The sequence below is a fragment of the Streptopelia decaocto genome, assembly GCF_964273445.1.
Source record: "Streptopelia decaocto genome assembly, chromosome: 1".
Lineage (NCBI taxonomy): Eukaryota > Metazoa > Chordata > Aves > Columbiformes > Columbidae > Streptopelia > Streptopelia decaocto.
Genome location: NC_138663.1, coordinates 5,404,781 through 5,430,124, shown reverse-complemented (window position 1 = coordinate 5,430,124; position 25,344 = coordinate 5,404,781). Strand labels below are relative to the sequence as shown.

Below are 25,344 nucleotides of genomic sequence, written 5' to 3'. Positions count from 1 at the left end.
ACTTGCACTCAAGGAAGAAAAAAACTCCTCTAGAAATATAAACAAAAATGATAATTTATTTGTTTTGGTAAAAGGGATATGGAATTCTGTGTTTTATTTTGTTTTCATGTAAAAGGGAGAGGCTGGGGTACCTCCATCCACGTGAACCAGACTTGTGGATGGATACAAGACCACACATGGGGATTTTACTACAGGATCAGGGCCAATGTGTGACACTAAAAGAGAAAAATCGGGAAAGGGATATGAAACATACCCACGACAATAGCTTCATTAAAATGCGTTCAGCATTTAAAAAGGTATTGAAAATCAGTCCTCCAGCTCTTATAATTTAAAAGACTACAGAACAGAAAAATGAGGGTATGTATATACACACACAAACACAAAGATTTATGAAAGCTGTAGAGATGGCTGGAATTCCTTATGCACACCTCTGCTCCCTTGGAGAAGGGCGACATCATTTGTCATTGTTCTGTCTCCTCACTTAGGTGGTCTATTGATCATATCAAAAATGATTTCACCATGACACACTCTCTTCTCTCTTACACCAAAAGTTGGACTGACATCCACAACGTTAATTCTGTTAACACACGGTTCACGCAGCTTTTTCTCTGCTAAGTGCTGCAGTGTAAAATAATTGGGCTGCCCATTAGCGCTGCAATAAACACAGACTTTCGCTGCCCGGACTCTATTATTTAATTTTCCCGAGCAGCGGTTTCCCCTTCTACATTTTTCTCCCTGAAGTATCACTTTTTTTCCTCCTATTTAATTCCACAATAAGTTCTCCTCCAGAGCTTTCTGTTGAATAAGCAGCGTCTCGCAGGGTAACCAACACCGCCTACAGCTGTGTCCCACAATAGCCCCATGCTGCTTGCATTACGTTTTCCGAAGGATTTGGTCACGGTGCCTTAACTGCTCCAAACACTGCTTTTATTCATCGAAACGTGCAGAAGGAGGGGCTTCCAGCAGGATTCCTTTACCTGTTTTCCCCACCACAAAAACAGCGAAATAAATGGAACGGGTCAGGAGCTACTTGGCTGGGAATGCAAACCTATGGCTTGACAAGTCAATAAAAAGCGAATCCTTTCCTCCACGGCCACACGTGGGGAGCCAAGGCTCGAGGCAAACAATTTGGATGTGCCTACACAGGGAGGTTAATGAACCCCATTATTCAGCTATTGTGGGCAAACGTTATGAAGACAGTAATCTAAATTATCTGAGTTGCTCTCCATGAAATAGCACCCAAAGTTCAAAAGTTTCTTCACACGGTCTGATTTATCTGGACGAGAACAACCCTATTAAAAACAAAAGATCCTTGAATATTCACCAGCGATGATACTGTAAAATGAAGACGCATTATTGGAAACTACCTAGGGTAGAACTCTAGTTTAATTGAAGCTAATGGCAAAGTCCTGTCTTAGACATACAGCTTTTTTCATAACTCCCAGGGAGTCTGAGCAGTTTTGAAAACAAAAGTATTCACGTTCCAGCAGCAACAATAGATCCCCAGTGAGCTTAGGGGAATACCAACACAGTCCTTGCCTCATTTATTGTCTTCAACCAGGTCAATAAAAAACATATGGATGGATTTGCTAATACTTCTCTCTTCTTCTCTTCTCTTCTCTTCTCTTCTCTTCTCTTCTCTTCTCTTCTCTTCTCTTCTCTTCTCTTCTCTTCTCTTCTCTTCTCTTCTCTTCTCTTCTCTTCTCTTCTCTTCTCTTCTCTTCTCTTCTCTTCTCTTCTCTTCTCTTCTCTTCTCTCTCTCTTCTCCTCTCCTCTCCTCTCCTCTCCTCTCCTCTCCTCTCCTCTCCTCTCCTCTCCTCTCCTCTCCTCTCCTCTCCTCTCCTCTCCTCTCCTCTCCTCTCCTCTCCTCTCCTCTCCTCTCCTCTCCTCTCCTCTCCTCTCCTCTCCTCTCCTCTCCTCTCCTCTCCTCTCCTCTCCTCTCCTCTCCTCTCCTCTCCTCTCCTCTCCTCTCCTCTCCTCTCCTCTCCTCTCCTCTCCTCTCCTCTCCTCTCCTCTCCTCTCCTCTCCTCTCCTCTCCTCTCCTCTCCTCTCCTCTCCTCTCCTCTCCTCTCCTCTCCTCCTCCTCTCCTCTCCCTCTCCTCTCCCTCTCCTCTCCCTCTCCTCTCCCTCTCCTCTTCCTCTCCTCTTCCTCTCCTCTCCTCTTCTACATCTCTGGAGAGTCTGCAGCTCAGCTCTTAGGTAAATTAAGCTTGTTGAAGAAGATACATCATTTAGGCGTCTGTTTTTTGGAGAACATCACCCTGTAATAAACTTGATGGTCCTCTGTATGCTGCAGGTTAGATAACGACATTTTATGGAATTTCCAGAAGTGTGAATGAAGAACTGGTTTACTGCAATTCTGTTGCCCAACTGTGGTTGCACTTAAAATATCAAATTCTTGAGCAAGTAGCAGTGATGACCCAAACCATGTAAATTTACAAAAAACAAACTCCTCCAACAGTCCAGCTGTGTTTCAGGTAAGGTTACAGATTCAATGAGGAGATTTCCTCAAGCCGCATTTCCTTTCAGGCTTCTACTTTTTCAGATACTTGCTTTTTGACAGCTTATAAAAATAGGTGCTATGAGCACCTTATTGTGGTAGAAGTTCTGAGATGGTCGATCGCAGAAACTCAGTGTAATTAAACAGAAGAACAGGACAGGTTTCCTTGTCCTCTTAGTCCCAGTAGCTTCTGGGTCACCCATATTACACAGAGAGGTCCCATCTACTGGTCACAAAATAATTTGGTCTATACTGGCACTTGGCTTTGAGATTCCCTATAAAGGATGTCAGCTAGTGATACCGGTGGCTTTTGTCATGGGGATATAACACAGTCGAGTGGGCTTTCAAATGACCACAAGTTAGGCCTTGGACTGATAATATCCCACCAAGTGATAAAAAGCTTTAGTGGCATCAATTCAATATCTGGATTACAAAAATTCTTCCATCCCTTAATCCTTTTAGGATTTTATTTTACAGTCCACAAGTTATTTAATATACATTTTTTATAGACACATAAGCATGCATATCTGAGTATATGTTCATTTTTTGGGGGAGAAAGTCACATATCTAGTTACTTCAAAATATGTAAGACAAGGGGGCAACTTCATTGGAGCAGCAGGTTGGTTTTAGAAGTTAATCACTGTCAAAATACGTGTCTTCTCGCCAACTCATGCCTGGTCTCCAGGTTCCCTTCTGATGGCAGAGCTATGATACAATGCGGTACGAGTCTGGAGCAAAAGCCTGACATTTTAAGGCAAATTTGGAGAATCTACTTCACAAAAAATATATATCCTGCTTCTAAGTCACAGAAGCACTGAAACAGCGCCAGTGGAGTGGTACTCTGCTTTGTGGACTTGCCTTAGTGTCAATTGTTTTTTTCTTAAAAACTGTATTTAAATGTAGAATAAATTTATCTGATGTATAAAAAATTACAGCACATCCTGTTGCTGAAGTTTATGTCAACCATGGCAGTTGTTGGAATGTCAACACCTCATCAGTAGATCTGCTTTTTAAAAACTTAGGTGTTTGGAAAAGGATTGTGCTTAGGAAAAATAACCAGACAAAGCAAAACCACGATGCAATTGAATTAAAGTATTCAATTCTGCCCATCATTTGCAGTTGATTTAAAATCGTAAAGTCTATACTAGCTGGGTTGTTTTTGTTTTGTTTTTTAAAAAGATAGCATCTCTAGTTCCTTCCTATACTAACTCAGTTAGCAATCTACCTTGATAACACTGGAGAGGAGAAAAAAACACTGAAAAACCCTTCTGACATATCATTCAAATCATATCTAAAAAGGTGGTCATAAATATTTCAGAACCCAAGCAAACTAATAAGAGCTAGGCCCATTAAGGATAAGATCTTTTACAACAAATTAAATAAAACAATTTATTGAAGCCTGGACTTGAGATAAACTAGATTTACTAGCTGACCTTTTATTCATTTAAAGAACAAAATTAGCTCTAATTGCATTAGAATGGAATCCAGTAAATTTCTTCTAATGTGGCATCCATGCAAGTATTGCTGTAATTGTTTACAACTAAGATGGAAATGCTTTGATTATAATCTATTTTCTTCCTGTTTTACCGTGCAGTTAAAACACTTGCAAAAAAACCTAAAGTAGAATAGTTTTTCCAATATTGGTTTCTCCATCCTTCAGCAACAATATGTTTTTGTGTCTATTAACCTAATATTATTAATAGTCGTGTCTTTTGAACTGATGTGCGCTGTAAGAATGTTTGCATACTGGACAAGCTTGAATGCAGAGACCACTTTGAACCTAGGAGCAATATATACTTGTATTCCCAGCAACAAGAAAGAAGGAGAACTCTCTGCTGTTACCATCACCGCTTTGTATGTTGGTCCAAGCAGAGGAGCCAAGAAGCAAAATGATAGAGAATAAACTGCTCGCTACTGAAAAGGTATTTTCCTCACCACTGCTGCACTATTTGAGTAAATTCAAGTCGCTGTTGCTGTGCCGTGTTTATGGTGTGATGTGAAGCTCCGCTTCAATCACCATCAGGCTGACGCTTTTTCTTCAGATACCTGAAAGACTTCATGGCCTCACCAAGATCTTCCATTCAAGACAAAGTTTTATCTATTCTATCTATTCCCCCAACCTCCAGTTGAACATGGTACTTATGTACTTCCAAAAGCCTCCAAACAGCTCTTCTCTTGAACAAAGGAAACTGAAATAACTCATTAGTCCATTTACTCATCAAATTCTACAAATCCTCGAAAACTTTTTTCATACTTTTCCATGGCCATTCATGGTATTCTCAAACAACCCCATGCCAGCAAACTCCAGACACATGCTAACTGAAACACAATGTTTCTATGTGATAATTACCAGATATCCAGAACTTCATTACCAACGCAGATGAAACAAAAGTCTAACTTTTCCTTAACATAACATGGAACAAAAGCTTTGTTTCTGCCTTAAAAGGCTGATTATCCTACTATGGTCTTTTCAACTAATAACTTGAAATAAAGGCTGCAGAGCCTTCTAGTTTTGCTTCAGATGTCCAAGCTACACACAGGCTTTGCCTCAGATCCACACCAGTCCTTTCCATAATGATCACGACACGTGAAAATTAAAATGTGCGCTGAGTTTAGGCTGAATATTAATTGTTGAGGATGACAGTAAAAGTATTATTTAGAGTAGGACATGCCCTGCCAAATGAGACACCAGATTGACCCGCAACACAGAATTGTTCCCAGAGCCACATGGCACAAACTGTATTTACCTGTGTAACAGCAAATTTCTTCCTGGATTTTGCCTTGGGAAACTATGAAAAATCCTCAAAGTTGTTATAAAGCTCCACAAGTTCTTGTTTGCTGTGAGTCAGAAGGTGCAAGTGGGTGATAGAACCATTACACCGGGACAACATCAGGGTGCCAGTATGGTGGGCAGTGAGGAGATATTTAAGGTAGAAAAGGGAAACCAGTAAGCAATTAGAGATGGAATACTAATGACTCAAACCTTGTTTGATTACTCATCTTAAAGCAATCTCAAAGACGACTGTTGCATGGAGAAGATGAAGTTCCCCTCATAGACCCAGTAGAGATGCTGCAGAGAGCTGGAGCACAACCAACTTTTAGCATTTCCTACCATCTGCCTCCAGGACTCCCCAGGCCCAAAGATCTGGGCTTTGGTTTATTAATTCTCCCCTATTTTTGCCTAGAATCTTTGAGCTAAGTCGGCTTTGTGTATCTCCCATACTGGAGTCGGGGTTTAAACTCTAGGCTCTACCATGCTAAGGATCACAACGCCTGAGGTCCTCAGATGGTGGTCAAGGTGTCACTAAAGATGCACAAAGGAAACTGGGATAGAACTGAGTTTCCCAAAAGGCCATAAAACAAGATGACAGTATCTCTGACCCATTATGGGCTGTCAGGGCTGATGATGACATACCCATGTGATTTGTAGGAAGCAGATGGAGTCTGAGTCTCAAAATGTTTGTGGATATGAGAAGGACTAGGGTAAATCAAGATGGGAAGCAAAATCAACTCCTTGGTGCTAAAATACAGCTTCAGAATTTTAATTTAGAAATTCTGCCTTGAAATTCTGACCATTTTCCTCATGTAAACACTTGTACAGTTCTTGAAAAAGAGGAGTTTAAAGGTATCTGCGGTTCCTCAAGGAGGAAAACAGACTTGTGGGCTCTGCAGGGACACTGTCTCCATGTGGGCACATCCAAATCTGCATAGCAGGCCAGACAACGGTTCTGAGAAAGCTGGAGCTTTTGTACAGCAATTTGAAGCACAGAAATTCTAGATCACACTCGAATATTGTGAAAAGAAGGAGGCAGAAGTTATTGAAGAGCAGGAAAAAGCCCTGATGTTTGGGGTGAGGGGTGTCCCATAGAAACCAAGAAATGACTGAAGTCCCATAACAACTTCAAACCAGTAAAACTCACAGTTACTTACTGAGGAGAAGTCTGACAGCACAGAAAAAAAGAATAATCATCAAAGATGCCATTTAACTTATAAAGCAGAAAAATTAGCAATTAGGAGATTTAGTTCATAATGGCTGTAAAATAGAAACTACTTTATTAGCAATAATTAATGCTATGAATGGGAAGGAAAAATCTGTTTGGTGCTCATGTTTACCATCAGACATGAAAGTGTGCTCTGAGCCATTAAAAACAACATGAAAAGCCTGATGAAAAGAAAACCTTTACCTACATACACAGGACCAGCCTAAAAAGCCCCGTGACGCATGGTTTTCCCAGCCTCTCCAGCCACCTGTTTATGCTGTGTGATCTCAGGATAGGGATCATCCTATTTATGCTCATCCAGTACAAAGTAACTATTATTTGTACAACAGCACCCAATAATTAGGGAGCTAATGAACCACCATTTGAAATGCGTTAGGTACACTCATGAATAATCATCAACAGTTATAATAAAACAGAGGTGTATAAAGGAATTTCAAATGTTGTGCTTTAAAGCATAAAACAACTGTTAGCTGAAGAGCGTTGTGAAACTTGGCTGTAGGTTATCCTAGGGATAACTATACGTTACGGAAGCCTCACTATATGTCACTGGAGGCAGCACAGAAGTCTAGATGGAGTCTTGTAAATCCATGCCCTAGAAAGGCATGGACTGGGAAACAGTGCAGGATGGATGAAAGATGATGGGAGAGTAGAAGAAAAGGGCAAAACATTCAAAAAGTTTCTATTGGTAAGTGTTCTGCTTGATTTCTCATTACAACAGTCCAAAGATGTAATAGGTGTATGAACGTCATTTGCCACTAATTTTTAAGTGTTTCCCACTGAAAATAAGAGCTACCGCAAGCGACAGAGGGGGAACACCTTGCAGATACACCTTGCAGAAGGACTTATTTGTACTTACATCTTGTCTTGGCCTGCACCCACTCTTAACGTCAGCCGAGGAATAACCGGTGATGGAGCAGGAACAACTGGTTCCACCTTTATCTGTACAAAGGAACACAATCATTAATCAAAGACTGCAAGCAGAGTCCCAAAATATATTAATTACATGAAAGCACTGATGGAGTTAACCAAACAGTGTATCAGCTTGATGAGACAGACCTATGACAGACTGACCACCGTGCTCTCATGCTTCATGCTGTAGCACAGATGGTCAGAGTTTGTTGGGAGCTCCCAGCCACAGCAAATCACAAATCTGAATTCTACACTGAAAAGTCAACTTGAAATTTTCTTTCATTTGTACCTGCTCATACACTTTGTTAACAAGTCTTCTCGATTCAGTATTTTTCTAGAGACACAAAACCCCCCCAGTATATTTCTAAACAATGATATGAAATGCTTTGACCTTGATAGGTGCCCACTAGTGTTTGCACTTTTTGAGGTTTAAATTCAATTTATTTCCCAAGTTCACCACATAAATGTGCTGTGACCCTCCTGAATTAAAATTAGACACAGAGCAAGCAAATAAACCTCAAGCACCAACACTGACTACTTTATGAAAGTGCTTATCCACACAGATATAATAGAACCATTGCTTTTTAATGCAATTAGGCTGAGGTTTCTAATGGCTATTTTTCAAATGGCCTGATTTTCAACCTCAGTATCTGGTGGAGTTTAGAGCACTTGAATATGTCCTTAAAGTCTTTGAATCAGCATCTGTCAAAATTACCAACTCCCATTGAGCTACTGCTTTGCTAAACCTGTATAGAATTATCTCCGATTTTACAGTTGACACTGTAATCATTCTCTGTACATAAGCCGCTCAACCTATATCCATATATCCATGTACATTATATATGCACATGTATATAGAAAGAGAGGGAGATTGATCTCATTTTGAGCATGGGTATCATCATATTTAATAAAATAACCACTTAGCTGAATCTGATCCAGGAACTCCAAGAGACAAAAAATAGTATGCACACACTAAATGGAAACCCGAGCAACTCTCAATGGGAGAAATCTGTTTTAAAAAAGCTTTCATGATGAAATGGAGAGCAAACAATCAATTCAAAGCACAGAAAGAGGCGCAGGAGACAGCAGCCCAGAGTGGGAGGACTCAATTAGGACTTACATTGAGGAATGGTAATGACTGAGTCCCGTGCCACGCACCTCGCCCAAAGAATCGGAGCTGCTTGGGAGATGTCGACTCCAGAGAGAAGGGCTGCAGCCCGAGTGGTATTTCTGTTTTGACACAGTTAACCACGCTTTTCAATAAAGCTCTCCATGGATATGTACAAGTCTAATTCACAGGCCTCTCTCTTTTGCTTGTATAGCACCATTTTCTTTGTTATGTCATTCCTTTGGAGTGTTTCAAGTGTTTTTTACCTCTGAAGATCTTAATGCTTGCAACAATTTCACTGCCACTTTCCACAGGCAAGTCCCTTAACTGCTTTCCCATCATCTTTAACTGTAGCATCGGCCACTGGACAAAGACATGGAATTGAACCCTAGGTACAGGAGGCTCAGGCACATGCCTTAGACTATTCCACTTCCTTTCCTGCAGCTTTTTCCTCCTTCTGTAGTGCCTGTTTCAAATCTAAAACTTCCTAGGACAAGCATTGCTACTTAGCTTCCAGCACACAGCACAGAAAGATACTCATGTCACCTATCCCTCACATTAAGGTCTTTCATATTATTATTTCTATTCGACCAAGATGTTCTAACCAACGGTGGTACGGGTTCATGTGGCAGAACAAAAGCACATAAACAACTTATTTACGCTCAGATGCCAATATCACAGTCTGGCCTGAGAGGAAAACTGGGCTCCACAACAACCCTAAATCTTATTCTTTGATACAAGAGGAGATGCAGCATCTTTCTACAACATGGGTTTATGTGGAGTGTTTGCATGACTGGAGCAGAGGGAAAATTAAGAAGCATTCACAATTAAAGGGGCCGATAAGGAAGATGGGGACGGACTTTTAGCACGGCCTGGTGAGATAGGACAAGCGGTGATGGTTTGAAACTAAAGAGGGGAGATTCAGGCTGGACATGATGAAGACATTTTTGACCCTGAGGGTGGTGAGAGCCTGGCCCAGGTTGGCCAGAGAGGTGGTGGATGAACCATCCCTGGAGACATCCCAGGCCAGGCTGGACGGGGCTCTGAGCAACCTGAGCTGGTGAAGATGTCCCTGCTCATGGCAAGGGTGGCACTGGATGAGCTTTGAAGGTCCCTTCCAACCAAAACTATTGTATGATTATATCCTGGATATTGTGGTTTTTCCTCTACATCAATGCCAGGATTTTGACTCACGAGTTAACTTTGGGGCAGCTCTGGCAAGTCCTGAAGCGCGGATGGCTCTGTTTCTCACGCAGCAGTTCCGTAACTGCTTTAGTTTACAGCTCAGTGTATTAAGGTTAACTGAAACTGGGTCAGCAGCCGCTTCGTGAGCTGCTCAGTCACTCCTACAGCACACCCGGTAATCTCCATCGTAGAATGAGGTGTAACCGCTTCAACTGTCTGCTTTTAATTTAGCAGCGCATGCAAGGCAGCCCACAGCTCGCTGTCTCCTTTTCTGGCTGCAGGAGCAGTGCCCCAGCACACACTGCAGAGCACGGAGCTGTAGGCAAGCCCTGCGCACAAAACTCCTGTTCCTTGGTGCCACCACCCATCACTTCCAGCTTGCAGCCTTCAGCTTCGCCTTTCTGCCATTTTTGCAGAGTATTGGTTGCTGTTCAGTGTTTTCTAGCAGCTCGGGGCAAAATTACAGGGAAAACTTGATAAAAAAGTGTCAATTCGCCAACAGGATGGGATGCACGCTTAGGTAATAACTATAACAACACTCAAAATTAAGCATTAAGTGCTTCTTCTGTTTAAGTATGGCAATGTTAGAAATGGCATTCTGATGTTTTCTACTGGCCATCAAGAGCTGAAACTGCAGTTAAGCCACAAAATCATCTTGCAGGTTGTGCTCGCGCCGTGCAAGGTTAAGGGTCCGAGCAGTAACTTGATCATTCGCTCTTACAACGCAACCGCTGGCTAAATAAGTCATTGTGTAACCGAAAAGCTAAATTAAGGAAACATGTACTTTTAGGGGTTAAAACGAAAGAGCAGCATTCTGGAGTAATACTGGGAATTGGGGCCAGCAGAAGAGCATTTACAGTGGATTACTAAGCTTCCCAAATCACCAAAGAGGTAAAGTCCAGCAATATAAGACTCCTTTGTAGCTAACTAAAAATACATTGTCAGTGGATTTGTCCAGTTTTATGTATAAGCAATACTTCTTTCACCTGAACTAATACTAGTAGTCATATAAGCCCCTTATTGCCATGTGCTGCATTTTTTTTGCTAATCTTCAAGGATTTAGCTTCTTTGCCACATACCTCAGGGCACCAACTGATAAAGCTCTAACTCTCCATTTTTCCAGGACACCAGCAGTGCGGCCTTGCAAAAAATGAAAATCGCTCAAGAGATTTAAAGGGGAAATTTATTTTGAAAATCCTGACTTGCAGCAAGATGTGGATTTAAAAAAAGCTTATCTATCAAGAATCAGTTTAAATTTTAATTCTATCTGGGGACTCTTTCATGCATTCTAGCTTTAAAGTTTATCTTTTGACAGGGACTTTTTGCCAATGTAATGGGCAGCTTTGTCACTTTAATTTGTCCAAGTTTTTATTACTGTTGATCTCCTCTTCCTAATATATATATGTTCAATCTATGCTGAAGCTTTACCAGTTTGTACTTGTTTGTGTACCTGTTGTATTGCTCTAGAGCAAACTAGATACACAGATTTGCAGAAGAAATGCAAAATCAAATGTATGAAAAAACAAGCAGCTCATCTCTATTTTATATAGATGCATATTTATCTTAACACTGAAAAAAAAAAAAAAATTCAGCTTAAAAACTATGTTGAGTTTTGAAATTGGCCGTTTGTTTCAAGTCCGGCTTGTAGCACAATAGGGTGCAGTGGCAACAAAGGAAAATGGGGAACGTCCCAAATCGGAGCTTGTACGAATGGTGTATTATACACCAAGCAGGATGTAAAGAGCATCTTGGTTAAACCAGAACTTACATAGTGCTTCCTAATGCTAAGGATAGAGATTTAGGAAATCCTGTATCCAAGGTTATCACATATGAAGACAATCTCTTTCTTTTCTTATGTTTTTTTTTTTTTAAACAATTTAATGCGTATTATAAGGTGAAGTGACAAAAAATTAGAGCAAGCCTTGAATTAGGGGAGCTGTTTCTAATGGGATTTCAAATCTGATAACATGCAAATATGCTGGTTTCATTTCTCAAATATTAAATTTATTCTGAAGATTAGGTGATATTGGAAAAAAGAAATTATCTTTGGCTGATGTAAATCACTAAGAGTTACAGGAGTGGAAGGAGCTCAACCCACTTGAAAACCAGCTCTCCCCTTCTCTCTTTCAAGCATAATACTCAAAACGAAAGGTGACATTTGAACATTTAGACCATAATTTGAAAACAATTTTCTTACTTCAAACAAATGGGAGCAATAAGGGGGTGGTCGTGCAAAGGGAGGATTCAGCAGCTCTTCCGAACACGAGATAACTGGTGAACTTGTTTATTTGAGGGCACCTCATTTCTTTCCGCCTTGTAATTTACAGACTTGTACAAGCTTTGAAACGCAGACTTTTAGAAACTAAATTTAAAGTAAAGGTGTATGGTTGCTGCTTCTGACTAAGGGAAACCTACAGAACAAAATCTGTGCATTGCAATGCTACATACATTTGTGTGTGTGCTGTTGTTGAGCCCAAGCCCCAACTTTTCAAAGTAAATGGAGGAAAACCAGCAAGGCAATATCACATTTCAAATTCACAAAACTGAACTTCCACTGTTTTATCTTCCAAAGAGGCGGACAGTCCCTGGATCTCTTTGGGGACATCTTCCATGGAGCTGTTATGTTTAAAAAATACCAAACCTGGAATCACGCATCTCCTCAAAGCTCTTAAACAATGCTTAGCAGCAAATATGGGAATCCACGTGCATTTTTTTGGGCAGCTATGCCATCTCAGCTCATGGAAACAGCTTACCTTTTCATGTTTGTGTTTCTCCTTTTCTTTCTCTTTCTTTTCTCTTTCTTTCCTCTCCTTTTCCTTCTCCTTCTTTTCCTTTTCTTTGTCCTTCTCCCTTTCTTTCTTTTTCTTCTTCTCTTTTTTGTCTTTCTTCTTCTCTTTCGGTTTCTCTTTGTCCTCAAACAGTTTTTCCGGAAGCATTGGAGACAAGGAAGGTAACATGCTGGGAAGCCTCATGGCAGTTGGTGTGCTGACAAAGGGCAAAGACATTTCCTTGGGAGGTAACACAAGAGGTGCTGATGGAGCCTTTATCTTATCTTCCTTACCCTTATCTTTAAGTTTCTCTTTGTCTTTCTTATCCTTGTCTTTTTTGCCTTTCTCTTTCTCTTTCTTTTTATCTTTATGTTTTTCTTTCTCTTTTTTGGTATTGCCATCTTTCAACTTTACTTTTGTGTCAGCGTCCTCAAAGTCCTTTAGCTTGAATTTATAAGGATCAAGATCCTCATCTTTGAGTAGCTCCTTCCACTGAAATTTCGCTTCCTTGTTTCCTTCCTTGTCTTTATCCTTCTCCTTGCTCTTTTCCTTCTCCTTATTTTTCTCCTGTTTTTTCTCTTTATCTTTTTCCTTTTGTTTTTCTTTCTTCTTCATTTTTGTCTTCAGCTCCTTTTTCAACTTCTTTTTCACTTCTGCTGATGAAGCCAACTTGGTTTTCTCCTCATAGACTTTGATAAGAGGTTCTGGAGTTGGCGGCGAAGCGGAAGGAGAGGAGAAGTAAGTGAAGTTGGCAGGTGGATTAGAAGGTGTCCCCATGTTTGCCTTTCGAATGACCTCATCAATTGAGTCATCCATTGTCCATGAAATGTCTGAACTTGAAGTCCCACCTGAGGGAGGTATTGGAGTCGCTCCTGCCTTATTTGCATTATTGGCAGAAACAGAAGGTTTAGGAGTCGTAGCCTCTGAAACAGAAAGTCTTTTAGGACTGGTAAAAATTTCCCCTTCTGATTCAGAACCAGAGGAAAACTCAAAGGGATCCGGTTCTCGTTCTGCACACGCACGAGCAATCACAGCATCGATTGAATCATCAATGGTCTTGTCCATTACTGGTGCTTTCTTAGTCTGGTTTTCAATATTTGGCTTGGCAGCAGGTTCAGGTGGCGTCTGTCCTTGTTTTACTTGAATGTTTTCCTTTCCTATCTTGTCACTTAATGCAGCCAGAGGGGTTCTACTTGGTGTTTCAGGCTTGACAGGTGGTTGGGGAACGTGAGCAGGAACCTTTGGACTTTTCGGACTTTTTGGGCTCTTGGCGCGACCCGGTGACTTTTTTTCTTTGGAACCAGGTTTGGGTGAACGTATGGGGCTTCCAGTTACCACTGGGGAGGGTGTAGTTTTAGGTGATTTTGTCTTCTGTCCTGGAGAACTTGTTTTGGACTTTGTTTTGGGTACAAACGGCTTTGCCTCTAAAGTTTTGGGGGTTGGCATTTGCGATTTTGCAATGGGAGCCAACATTGGTGGTTCTGGTGACGGAGGGGGTACGTCTGTACTGTCCTGAACATGAACTGGAGAAAGCATGGGTGGTACTTTTTGAGTATTTATTGAGCTAAGAGGCTCACGTGGTTCCAAAGCTCCGTCCAAGGTGTCCCCTTTGGAAACGGACGGTTTTAGCCGTTTCACAGGTGGAAATTCCTCAGCATCAGGACTTTCTAATGGTCTCTTGCTCAAGTAGTTCTCATCATTAATTGCCTCGTCCTCTTCCATATCTCCCTCTTCTTCCAGTGGCACCTGCATGGCCTCTGCAGATGTACCTCCATCGGTAGGCACCTGTTCCTCTTCCTCTTCTGCAACAAAGAACATTTTAAAAAAGCATTAGGACGATTTAAATGTGTTTTACAGAAACAAACAGGCAGCAGAGCAAATGTTCACATGTATCTCAGCCCATCAGAGGTAAGTGGCCACCTAACAGCTTCTTACTCCTCTACTGGGAAGGAAAGTCTTGTATCCCCTCTGTCTTGCATCGGCCACCACCACAACCACCAGGTGCCCTCATCGCAGTGTAACATCAAACACATGAGCAAAGGATCTGAGGGTAGACCTTGTGGAGAAGGTCCAAGGTGTCAGTTCTACCTAAAAAACATCCTGATTATTTCTTACTGAAGCTGGTGGGATTACAATAACACGAACCTTGAAGCATTTTTCCTGTAACGAAGCAGAATGCAAAGCAGACTTGAAAGTAAAATTCACTCGAATGATCTGTCCTGCTTATATATCACACAATTTTGACCGCGGATTAATTACTAGTAAAAATGTCTTCCTAAACCTGGTTTGTTTTTCCTGCAGCAGCACAGTCTGAAGGTTAAAGCAGAGGACTAAGCCCCACTCAACCTGCCAGGTTCTGCCTCTGATACCATCTTAAGCGCTCGCTGCACACGGACATTATCTGTTCCGATGATATGGGAACACCCCAGCATTGCGTGTGTGCGCGTTGGTTTGGATCAGAAACACGCCTTTGAAATGCATCTCCTTGCCATCCCCGCTCGTGGTTGTTTTCTTTGCACCACGGAGCAACCCTGGAGCCCGTGTGCTGCCTTCCTGCTGCAGCGAAAGCAAAGTCAAATTAACGTTGCCAGAGGAATGCACCTAAAGTGCTCGAGTCCCAAGTGGCCATTCAGGCTATGAGACCTAAAAAAACCAGCTTTTGGAAATAAAATAAACCCCAAAACATACACAGTGTGGACATCAGGCACCAACTGTTTCAAGACACTGTGGACACCACCTCTGTGCTTGCTCTGTTTTTTTGTTTAATAGCAATTATTTTTTTGCCCCTACATATAATGCCATCTTCAGTCCTACACATGGGACATTATGGTGCAGAGAAAGGAGAAAATTCACTTGAGATCTCCCAGCAAATCCACAGCAGGTTTGAGAAGAGAACCTCTGATCTCCCCAACCACAGCCAAGCACTTTATCCTCTCGGATACACTTCCTCACTTTCAAAATGGAATTATCCAAGCAGGAAAAAGGATTCTTAGTCTGGAATAAGAACGAGCACACCGGCATTAACCTGACACATTTATATTTGCTGTAATTACGTCATTACACCTATGCTGGTTGACGTTCCTGTGTAGACAACCTCATTTCACTTCAACCCATGTCTCTGTTTACCCACCTGCAAAACATATGACATTTTGTCTAGCAGGGTTTCTGCAGAAAGATATCAAGTGCTGTAACATTCTCGCATGAAATACGTAGCAAAAACCATTTATTATGACAGCAGATAAAAACCAACTTCTTAATGAGCAGGTGGTTTTAAAGAAGTAAACACCGAGAAACTTACAACGTTACCCTAACACCATTTAAAGCTTTGCAAGGCAGCATCTTTCTGAAAAATCTCTTTTTTGAGGCATTTATTTTCAGGTTTCCTGTGCTGGTGTTTCTCTGCTGTAATGTCAACGCTCTGATTTAGGAGGGTTGAGTCAAGAGCCCTGGGCTGCAGCACAAATCTTGCCAGCATCACAAATTAAGTAAAATGAGCTAGCAACTCTGGCTTTTGCCAGGGCCCAGAGGATTTACAGCAGCCAGCCCAGAGAGGAGACTTTGCCCGAGGATAAAGTCTTAGCCTTCCGTGAAAAACAGAAATGTTAGGGAGTTCGGTTTTGCCTGGCTGGGCACTGACATTAGATTTATTAAACTGCAAAGTTCGGGTATAACTGAGAAATCACTGCAGACCGAGCCTGCACCTGCTATGGGAGTGGGGAAAAATCTGCTTCCAGATTGTGGAAATAACTCCAATCTCTGTTTAAGCTGTTGTGGGAATCAGCTCCTTCATCGGCTCAAAGCGGTTTTGGGGATGAAGAATTGATATTCATCAGATGTCACGCAGCACCGGTTGCTACTGAGCAATTCCCTCCCAACCCCATTCAACCTAGTTTGTTTTCGTTTAGAATTGTAGAGAGTGCTAAAATTTAAAACAAACACATTACTTTAAAATCAGGATTTGGAGAAGTCTTCTGCCTCGGCTACAAGATGAAAAGTGTAGCCAAATGCAAACATTATGAAAGACAGGGTTTGATGGTGCAGACTTTAGGAATAGCAACATAAACCATTTTAATCTAAAAAACGTGGGGATAAAAGGAGTTAATAAGGTCGAAGAGAAACTACTGCAATGAATAGTAAAAAAATTACATTTAGTAGAAAAATCAGAACATTTATTTGCTAAAGGTTTCTGCCCGGTGTCTGCTTAAACAGCCACTGTGTTGTACTGTGTCTCACGGAAGGGCACTGCAATAGTCCATATTTTTGTAACTCCTTCCCATCCCAAGGTGCTTCTCATGTTTTACCTACTCAGGACTGCAGAAAACCAGCAGCTGCTGGATCAAAGGTGAAAAAACAATTTCAGGGGAGGTTTGGAGAACAGGGACTGGAGTTTTGTACAATAAAAAAAAAGTTATACTTATTTTTTTTTAATAAGGGCAAGTAAAGTTTGCACCAGGCCCACAAAGTTTCTGTGATCTCGTGTGGAGGTGCCAGCGAAGGGCAGAAGAGGTTAAAGTGCAGTTTGTAGAGGTGAGACTAGAAATTGGGGTGTCTTGGCTCCAGCTTTCATGCACATTCCTGCAAGCCACAAAGACAACTTAGTAAGGAAGCAGCAGCATTTACCATCCCTTTTATATGGACTTGGATTCCCCAAAACATCTGGAAAAAATTGCCTGGGTCAGTCCTGAACAATCCGGGGACTAAGGAAGTTCACGAGCACTTAACTACTGACACACATTCACCACTTTTCAGACATGCTCAGATGACAATCTGGAATCCTATCGTGGTCAAATGAAACCCAAATTTCTCTTGGAACGAGGCCACGGTCTGATCCTCAGCGAGCGCTGGTTTTCTGCCAGGCAGCGGCTTTCAAACCTGAGCCACTGCAGCTGTGGCCATGGCACAAAACAATAATGCAGGTTTGTTGTGTTGGGGTTTTTTTGGGGGGTGGGGGGGTTAATTAGAAAAGTGAAATCTCTGTCTTATGTTCAAGAGCCGCAGGTTCTTTTTCCTCCAGAAGGATTCACAGGAGCAGGAACTAAATATGGGGAAAACATCAGCTTTTAAGCGTCATCTGCTTGACTCAGCGATGAGCATTTAAAACCACGCAGCCGCTTTTTCACCTCTGTCCATCTGATTCGCGACCCGGCACTTCTTGACGTGCAATTGTCTGTGCACAGGATTGCTCTTAAACTCTCTTTACTGCCATCTCTCCCTATCTCCAGCCACCTTATTAATGATCCTACTCTTGAGTTAGCATCTATAGGTCAAATGGATATCACCTCAGCCATCTGCCCTAATAACTCTCTCCTGTAATGAAAGGAGACTAGAGCTGTTTGGGAGGTTTCTCAAGATAACAAATATATTTTTTTTTTGGGGGGGGGGGGTTGTTAGAGAAGTCAGTGCTGGATCAATATTAATGTTCACATTACTAAAGCTATACAGAGTAATTGTTTATTATGTCAGCTGGACCCATGCGCAGAGCCTGGGTTCAGTTGATGCACAGGTTACAGGAGGGATGGGCTCAGCCTGGTGAATTTATCCAACGCTGAAATAAAACAAACTGACAGCTGCTAATTTGGAGAAAACTGTGTGTTCAGACAGCATTTCTTACTGGAGCACATCAGGATGTGTGACGCCGCCTGTGTCTACGTAACAAGGCAAGTTCTTTGCTTTCATGAATTGATTTTGAAGCTAAGAGAGGAAGGAGCCCGTTCCTCTCCTGACACAGGTCTGCAGAGTGATCTTGGGCAGGTCACATCTTGTTGTCTTCCCATCTGACAAGCGATGATAATTTCATCTCACAGGGGCGCTGTGAAAGCTGAATGCGATAAATACATAGCTCCTTGGGATCTCTGGACAGAAAGCATTAGAATCCCAAACGCAAGCTGCAGAGCTCTGTCACCACTTCAAATAATGGAAAATTTCTTAAGCTGAACAGTTCAGGCAAGGAACTGAAAGTCCTGCATCTTTTTAACAAAAAAAAAACCCAAAACAAAACACTAAAGAAGCACAAAACTTCTTTCTTTGTACATCATGTTTCTGTAGCACAGCAGGGAGTCCAAGAAGGCTTATTGAATATATACCTTCTTAATTTGGCCACGGCTCAGTTTCAGGACAGCAATACTCAACACTTCAGTAATGAACTTCCAAGTTCACCATGATCGAGAGACTGTTTGTCCGTAAAACTGACAGAGGGGTACAAAGGGACAGAAATCCTGCCCTTATTGCAGGACCTGCAGTGCAATCACCCGTACCGCGCTATCAGGCTCTCCCGGCTGCCTCATTAGAGGAGGCTGCACACATTGCCCTGTCAATGACAGGTCGGGTGAAAGTGAAGGCAGGAAAAAAACAGATGAAAAAGTCTTCTGGTTCAAGAGAAAGGCACCTATGTACAGGAATTCTACAAGCAAGAAAACCTATTTAAAAAAAAAAAAAAAAAAATATATATATAAATACATATATCAAATTAAATTGTCATCATCTTGGTAATGACCAGACTTTTTACTTGGTAGTTTCAGAGACAGCAGCAAAAGTACTTCCAGCTGGATCATAGAATCATGGAATGTCCTGAGTTGTAGAGGACCCACAAGGATCATCGAGTCCAACTCCTGTCCCTGCACAGGACAACCCCACAGGTCACACCGTGTGCCTGAGGACGTTGTCCAGTCTCTTCTTGAACACTGTCAGGCCTGGGGCCATGACAGCTCCCTGGGGAGCCTGTTCCAGTGTCCAGCACCCTCTGGGTGAAGAACCTTTCCCTAATGTCCCACCTAAACCCCTGGCACATCCTCCTGCCATTCCCTAGATGATGTCCTAAGGAACATGGCACTGAGTGGGACAGACAAGATCTCTGTTCAGCTCTTGACGCTTCAAAAAACTTGCTGTTGGCTGGTATTTAATTGTAAGTGAAGTTCCAACCACTCTTCTGGCAACTGGATTAGTATTTCCCTATGTCACAGGGCAGTATCAGGATAAAACCAAGTGGCTAAGAGCTGGAGATCTAAGAATAAACCAGTATTTCTTAGGGACAAGATGATGGAGAGTCAAACACGCTGACATGAAAATGGACCCCACTTGCTGAAGAAAGTATAATATGTTAGGAACAGCAGCCTCTTACCTCCAAGGCAATGGGTGATGTAGAAATTGCATGAAGCCCTGGCAGGTAACAGTTCCTGCAGAAGCCAACTCTTGTTATTATAATAATGCAAGATTTTGGCATTTGGTATTTGATATTTAGTATGTCAGATAAACAATATCAGCTTTCAAAGCAAACTCATTACGGATACAGTTCTGAATGAGCAGATGTTTCCATGCAACTGATACCTGCCTGTTTTCAACAATTACATTTCTTCCATAACCTTCTTCTTTTTTAAACAGAACTTGAACATTTTCTCTCCTGACCGAGTGCAAAGTGGCCAAATATGGATCTATCGGTACATCACCCATCATTTTCACACACAGTTGTGTTCACATCAGGTCTCCGGGCTCCTCTGCACTGTGTGGTAACAAGTACCTAAGTCTGGAAGTTGAATGTGTCAGGGTTTCTAAGGAAAATTAGCACTCATGAAAAGAACTACCATGGCAGTGCCTGCACTGAAACCTTCAATCCATCCTCCTTTGCAAGCATTTGCTGAAGGTTTTATACACAAGCCAGTTCAGCCTCTCAAATACAAGAAATTAAGTGAGCATTCCACAGCATATGAAACTTTTTAGTGAAAAAAAACCACCTCAAACCAACAATATTTTCCTGCAGACTTCCAGAATAATTTTCCTATTGTCTAGATAAGGCATGAGATTAAGCTAAAGATATCTTTTGGGAAATTTTAAGTCACTAAGTCAAGAGCTTAACATCCTTAAAATACCCTAATAAGTAGGGACTTTTGACTTCTGTTAAAAGTGAAAAGATTTCTTCTTATGCCATGATAGGTTTTATCTCTTTAACTTGTAATAACAATGGCTTTTTCCCAAAACAAACAGAAAGTGTGCTTGTAGTCCATAAAGGAAATTAATGGAAGAGCAACAAAATTCAATCCTGATACCTTACAGGCCAATATCCTGATACCCCAATGCAAAATGAACACACTAGGACACTTGCAATATATTTTGAGCTTAAAATGCCAGATTTTATATAGATATATGTGCGTGCATATATATGTTATATGTATTATTATATATACAACTTCTCTGCCATATAAACGCAACTGATCACTGATGCGACTTGTTAAGCAAACAGGTGATACACCAACAGATTTCTCTTTTACTGTATAAAGGAGATCAACCAGCCTATTACCCAACCCTGACATTTTCCAATTGACACTTTCTACGGGAAGAGAGCTGGTAAGAAAGCACCATCAAGGAAGCTCATCTTCCACGGGTCTCAAATTTTTCCACTGACATTGCCAGCGAGTTCATTCCAGCCCCTTCTCGGTATGTTCTAAAATGTCGAAACCACAAATACGTTAAACAAAAATTAAAGAAGAAAAAAAGCTTTTGGGTATGGATAGTGATTTTGCACACATAACTGAAACATTGGAGAGGATGTTAAAGATGCCTGAAGCTAAGCATCCAAATTTGTTAGTTATGCTGGAAAATTCTGGCCCAAATGGCTGGGTGGTGCCTTCGACAACCAGTATTAGCCAGGGTTGAATTTGGAGGTGTTCAATGGGACTGAGAGACCTGGTGTATACATTTATCAATCACTCCAAAACATAGTTCTTAACCTGTCTGAGAAGCTACAAGTGGTCAACAAAAGCCCCTTCCATCCCTAATGGACAAAATAGATCCATCTGCCTTGAAACACAGATGATGGCAATAATGTGGATGAGGACTCACAAATTTTCAGACCAGTTCGGTTATCTCTCCACCCTGATGAACAACTAATTCACACTCTTGATTAGGCAATTCTTGGTATTAAATCACTGGAGATTAACTTTTCAACACAAGCATGGGAATAAGACATAGGTTGTTTGCCAGAAAGAAACCACAATGACTGAAGCTGCAGTTCTACATCACAGCGTTGCTTTAAAAAGAAACAGTCCCATCCTTTATTTGTCTGGGTTTGAGCATTTGTGCAGAAGAATGGGGAACTAATTGAAGCTAAAATAAGAGAGATTATCTGTTAGTTTGAAACCAAATCACCAGCCAGGTCTGTCATGATGCTACTCAAATTTTTGGGCTAGAACAAGCCAGACTAAAGTCTTGCACCTCCCTTCTTCATCATCATCTTGCCCTTTCTCTACAGTGAAGTGTCTTAACAGGCTAACTCATATGGAAATGTATCTGCGAGTGGGTACTAATTGACAGGAAGCTCAACATGAGCCAACAGTGTGCCCAGGTGGCCAAGAAGGCCAACAGTATCCTGTCCTGTATCAAAAAGAACGTGGTCAGCAGGACAAGGGCAGTGATCCTTCCCCTGTACTCTGCATTGGGGAGGCCAGACCTGGAGTACTGTGTTCAGTTCTGGGCCTCTCAGTTCAGGAAAGAGATTGAAGTGCTGGAGCAGGTCCAGAGAAGAGCAACAAGACTGGTGAAGGGACTTGAATACAAGACCTATGGGGAGGCTGAGGGAGCTGGGCTTGTTTAGTCTGGAGAAGAGGAGGCTTAGAGGTGAGCTCAGCACTCTCTAGAACTACCCAAAGGGAAGTTCTAGCCAGGCGGGGATTGGTCTCTTCTCCCAGGCAGTCAGCAATAGGACAAGGGGGCATGGGCTTAAACTCTGCCAGGGGAAATTTAGGCTGGATATTGGAAAGCAAGTCTTTGCAGAGAGAGTGGTCAGGCATTGGAATGGCTGCCCAGGGAGGTGCTGGACTCACCGTCCCTGGAGGTTTTTAAACTGAGATTGGACATGGCACTTAGTGCCATGATCTAGTCAATGGACTGGAGTTGGACCAAGGGTTGGACTTGATGATCTCTGAGGTCTTTTCCAACCCAGTCGATTCTGTGATTCTGTGAAAATAAAATTAAAAAAAAATATAAAGTATTTTTCTGTCCAGTTGGCGCAGTAAAAATCCCACCTCAGGATCACACAAGCCTAAGGGTGTGGGAAAGGCTGGAGGCACAGAGCATCCCTCTTCAGGTATCAGATAAATGTGCAGCTTTGTTTTCCAGTGCGGCTTTAGGATACTGCATGCAATGAGAATAACACTTTTAGACACTAGTTGTGGTCCTCATTATAATACTTTTTTAGAATATGCAATGTTTATGACGCCACACTACCCAGGATTCTTCAAATGACACACCCAGCTTCCTGCTGCAGACAGAAAAACAGCGTTGGCAGATTGTTATCAGCTACAATCTCTCTCTGACCCAACAAAATATCAGTCCTGCATTTGTGCTGCAAATAGGAAGCAAAAACGTGTTTCTGTCTAAATACAAAGAGGGGGAGTTTGATTTTTTAATAGCGGCTCAACAGTTTTTTGTAGATCACACGTACGCAGACGAATAAATGCACGTGCATGGCAATGTTATGCTGATGTGTCTGGAGATGTTATTCAGGCTTTGGATGGAGAGTAAAACCAACCACAGAAACACCTTTAGGAAGTGATGGAGCGAGAAGGTGGGTGAGAACCGGCCAGTTCCCCATCACCAGGGCAGCCTCGGCTCAGCCTCTTCGGTGTTGTTCTGAATTACCTGTGACTGAGTCTCTCCCCTGAAATCTGCAGAACACAGAACGACACAAAAACCGCCACCGTTTGATCTGTTTTGATCAGGGGCAGAAAACTGCCATAAAAAACGCCAAAACTTGGATTAATCTGCATGGTTTTCACTCTACATTTTACTCTTGGGGTGTACGATCCTTGGCAGAATTTGGAACTTGCCCCGAAGTACATGGGAAGCTATAGAGGTTTTCTCTTTAAAGGAACATTTTGACTTCTAAAAAATGAAATTATTAGCAAAGACAAGGTAATTAGGCAATGACAATTCATAGAGTACAACCAATCAATAACAGAGTACATTAGCAAGACTGACAGAGGGGTGAAGCTGATACGTTATAAATGGCTTTATACCGACCTGTAAAAATGCAGCGTTTCCCTCACATTCGGCACAATAAAAAACTAAAGTGCTATATAAGCAAGCCAACCTGAAATGACACCTAGTATTATAAATGGCCTAATCTATATGTTAATACTGTTGTATCACATAACTGCAGCAAGACCAAGATAACAATATGACTTTGGGGTTTCTATGGCTACATCCTGGGCTAACGTGCCTGAAAGGGCTCGCTGCTGACACCACACCAGCTTTCCGAGTGCTTCTCTTTGGTTATTTATGATATGATTTATGATAACGACAACATCTCCTATTTTCTCCCCTCGTCAGATACAATAAATTGCCATCGTTAATCACCGTTCTTGCTTCAGCTATGATTACAATAGTATAATAGGGCCAAGCTATGGTAATACTGTGTATTAAGGTGGGCTTTTTTTTCCCCTTTAAAGAAATATGCAGAAGTAGATCTTTGTAGCTGATGTCAGTACCTGTGGTATTTTAATAATCTTCCCAGGAGTATTTGTGGATGAGAATTTCTGTTACAACTCAGATTTGACAGTGCTCCTCTCGCAAAGATCGATTTTACGATCTAAAGACTCAAAATCCACATCGTATTATCTGTATCTAACAATTCTCAGATGTAATGCAAGGGCTTCATATGTATTTTTCTTGATAAAAAGAAAGCAGATGGTCAGACTTTTCACTTTGCACCTCTGTATCTGATCTTCCTGGCAGAGCTTCCCAAACCAGCTTTTCAGGTATCACAAATCTTACTAAAAACAAAAACACTGAACCTATATAAACATTCGGAAGGATTTTACGGTGCCTTTCTTTTTATATATTATGGTCTTGTGTAAGAAAATATACTGTTCTACCTTCAATAAAATCATGTGCTAAAAACCCCAGACTTGTACAAATATTTTAAGAAGCAAATATTTATACCTCCTAGAGGAGGAACAAACTAGGTATTTATTACATTTTACCACCTGTACTTCTGCTATAGTAATAATTTTTAGCTGGTATTGCAGAATATGTTTCAGTGCTTCACAGATTTGCAACCTACATATGCATTCATGTACAAAGTGAGAAAATACAGTGATTATTTAAGATCTTATTTTGCAACTGAGCTGAAGGACCCCAAAAAGGGTAAGGCATCATTGTCCAATAGACATCACATATTTCTTTTACCTTGTTACCTCAGACCTCACCCTTTCTTCCCAAAAGTTAAATCTCAAAAGCTTTGATTTCTGTGTAAGGTGCCCATGACAGCAGAATCACAGTTTGGGACACAGGTGCTAGAATTTAAGTCACATTTCTCACCCTCTGGAGTCTCAGAGACAACAAGTCAGAGGCAGATGTGATGGCACGACGAGGTATTTCAGGTCATATTAATAAGCGTATTTCTATTTATATTGCTGCTATAAATAGCTCACATGCCCTCCAGCCCTGTGATCATTAGTGACCCGACTTGTTATTGGTTTTGTGGCAAAGGTAGAACAGATAGGTGGGGAGAGGGTGACAATATCGACCGATGCCGGGACGATGTTTGACGTGTAAGTGGTAGCACAGCAGAAATGGGAATATGAAAACAGAGGTGTCCTTTCAAATAATTATCTCATCTCAAAGCTCAGGTGATAACCATGGACACCTCTGCGTCAGGTGTGGCAAAAATCCAGGTGGAGAGAGAACATCTCTGCCACAAAATCAGCCACAATTACCTGTGACTTGCTTTACTCCATCAGAAGTAAACCTGGGCTATTTTGGGTATTAATCTGTTATATATAATACTTGCTCACATGACAGAGCTTCTGCAAAAAAAGCATTACCAGAAGGAATCTTTGGCTCAACACAACTTTAGACCATCATCACTCTTGCTGTGCAGGA

At 41.6% G+C, this 25,344-nt stretch overlaps 1 protein-coding gene across 2 annotated transcripts in view; it reads right to left on the bottom strand.

The window, feature by feature from the left end:
• Positions 1 to 25,344, bottom strand: part of TAF3 (TATA-box binding protein associated factor 3) — a 127,613-nt gene that overhangs the window by 17,035 nt on the left and 85,234 nt on the right. Inside the window, exons 1-3 of one of the 2 annotated variants that reach the window (XM_082067268.1) lie at positions 22,284 to 22,347; positions 12,457 to 14,273; positions 7,358 to 7,440 (exon numbers count right to left, since the gene is read on the bottom strand). In XM_082067268.1, the coding sequence (XP_081923394.1) occupies positions 7,358 to 7,440; positions 12,457 to 14,273; positions 22,284 to 22,332 (1,949 nt within the window). In that variant the 5' untranslated portion in view covers positions 22,333 to 22,347. Of the gene's footprint in view, positions 1 to 7,357; positions 7,441 to 12,456; positions 14,274 to 22,283; positions 22,348 to 25,344 lie in introns of those variants that run through there. The other variant, XM_082067267.1, reaches the window with a different exon arrangement.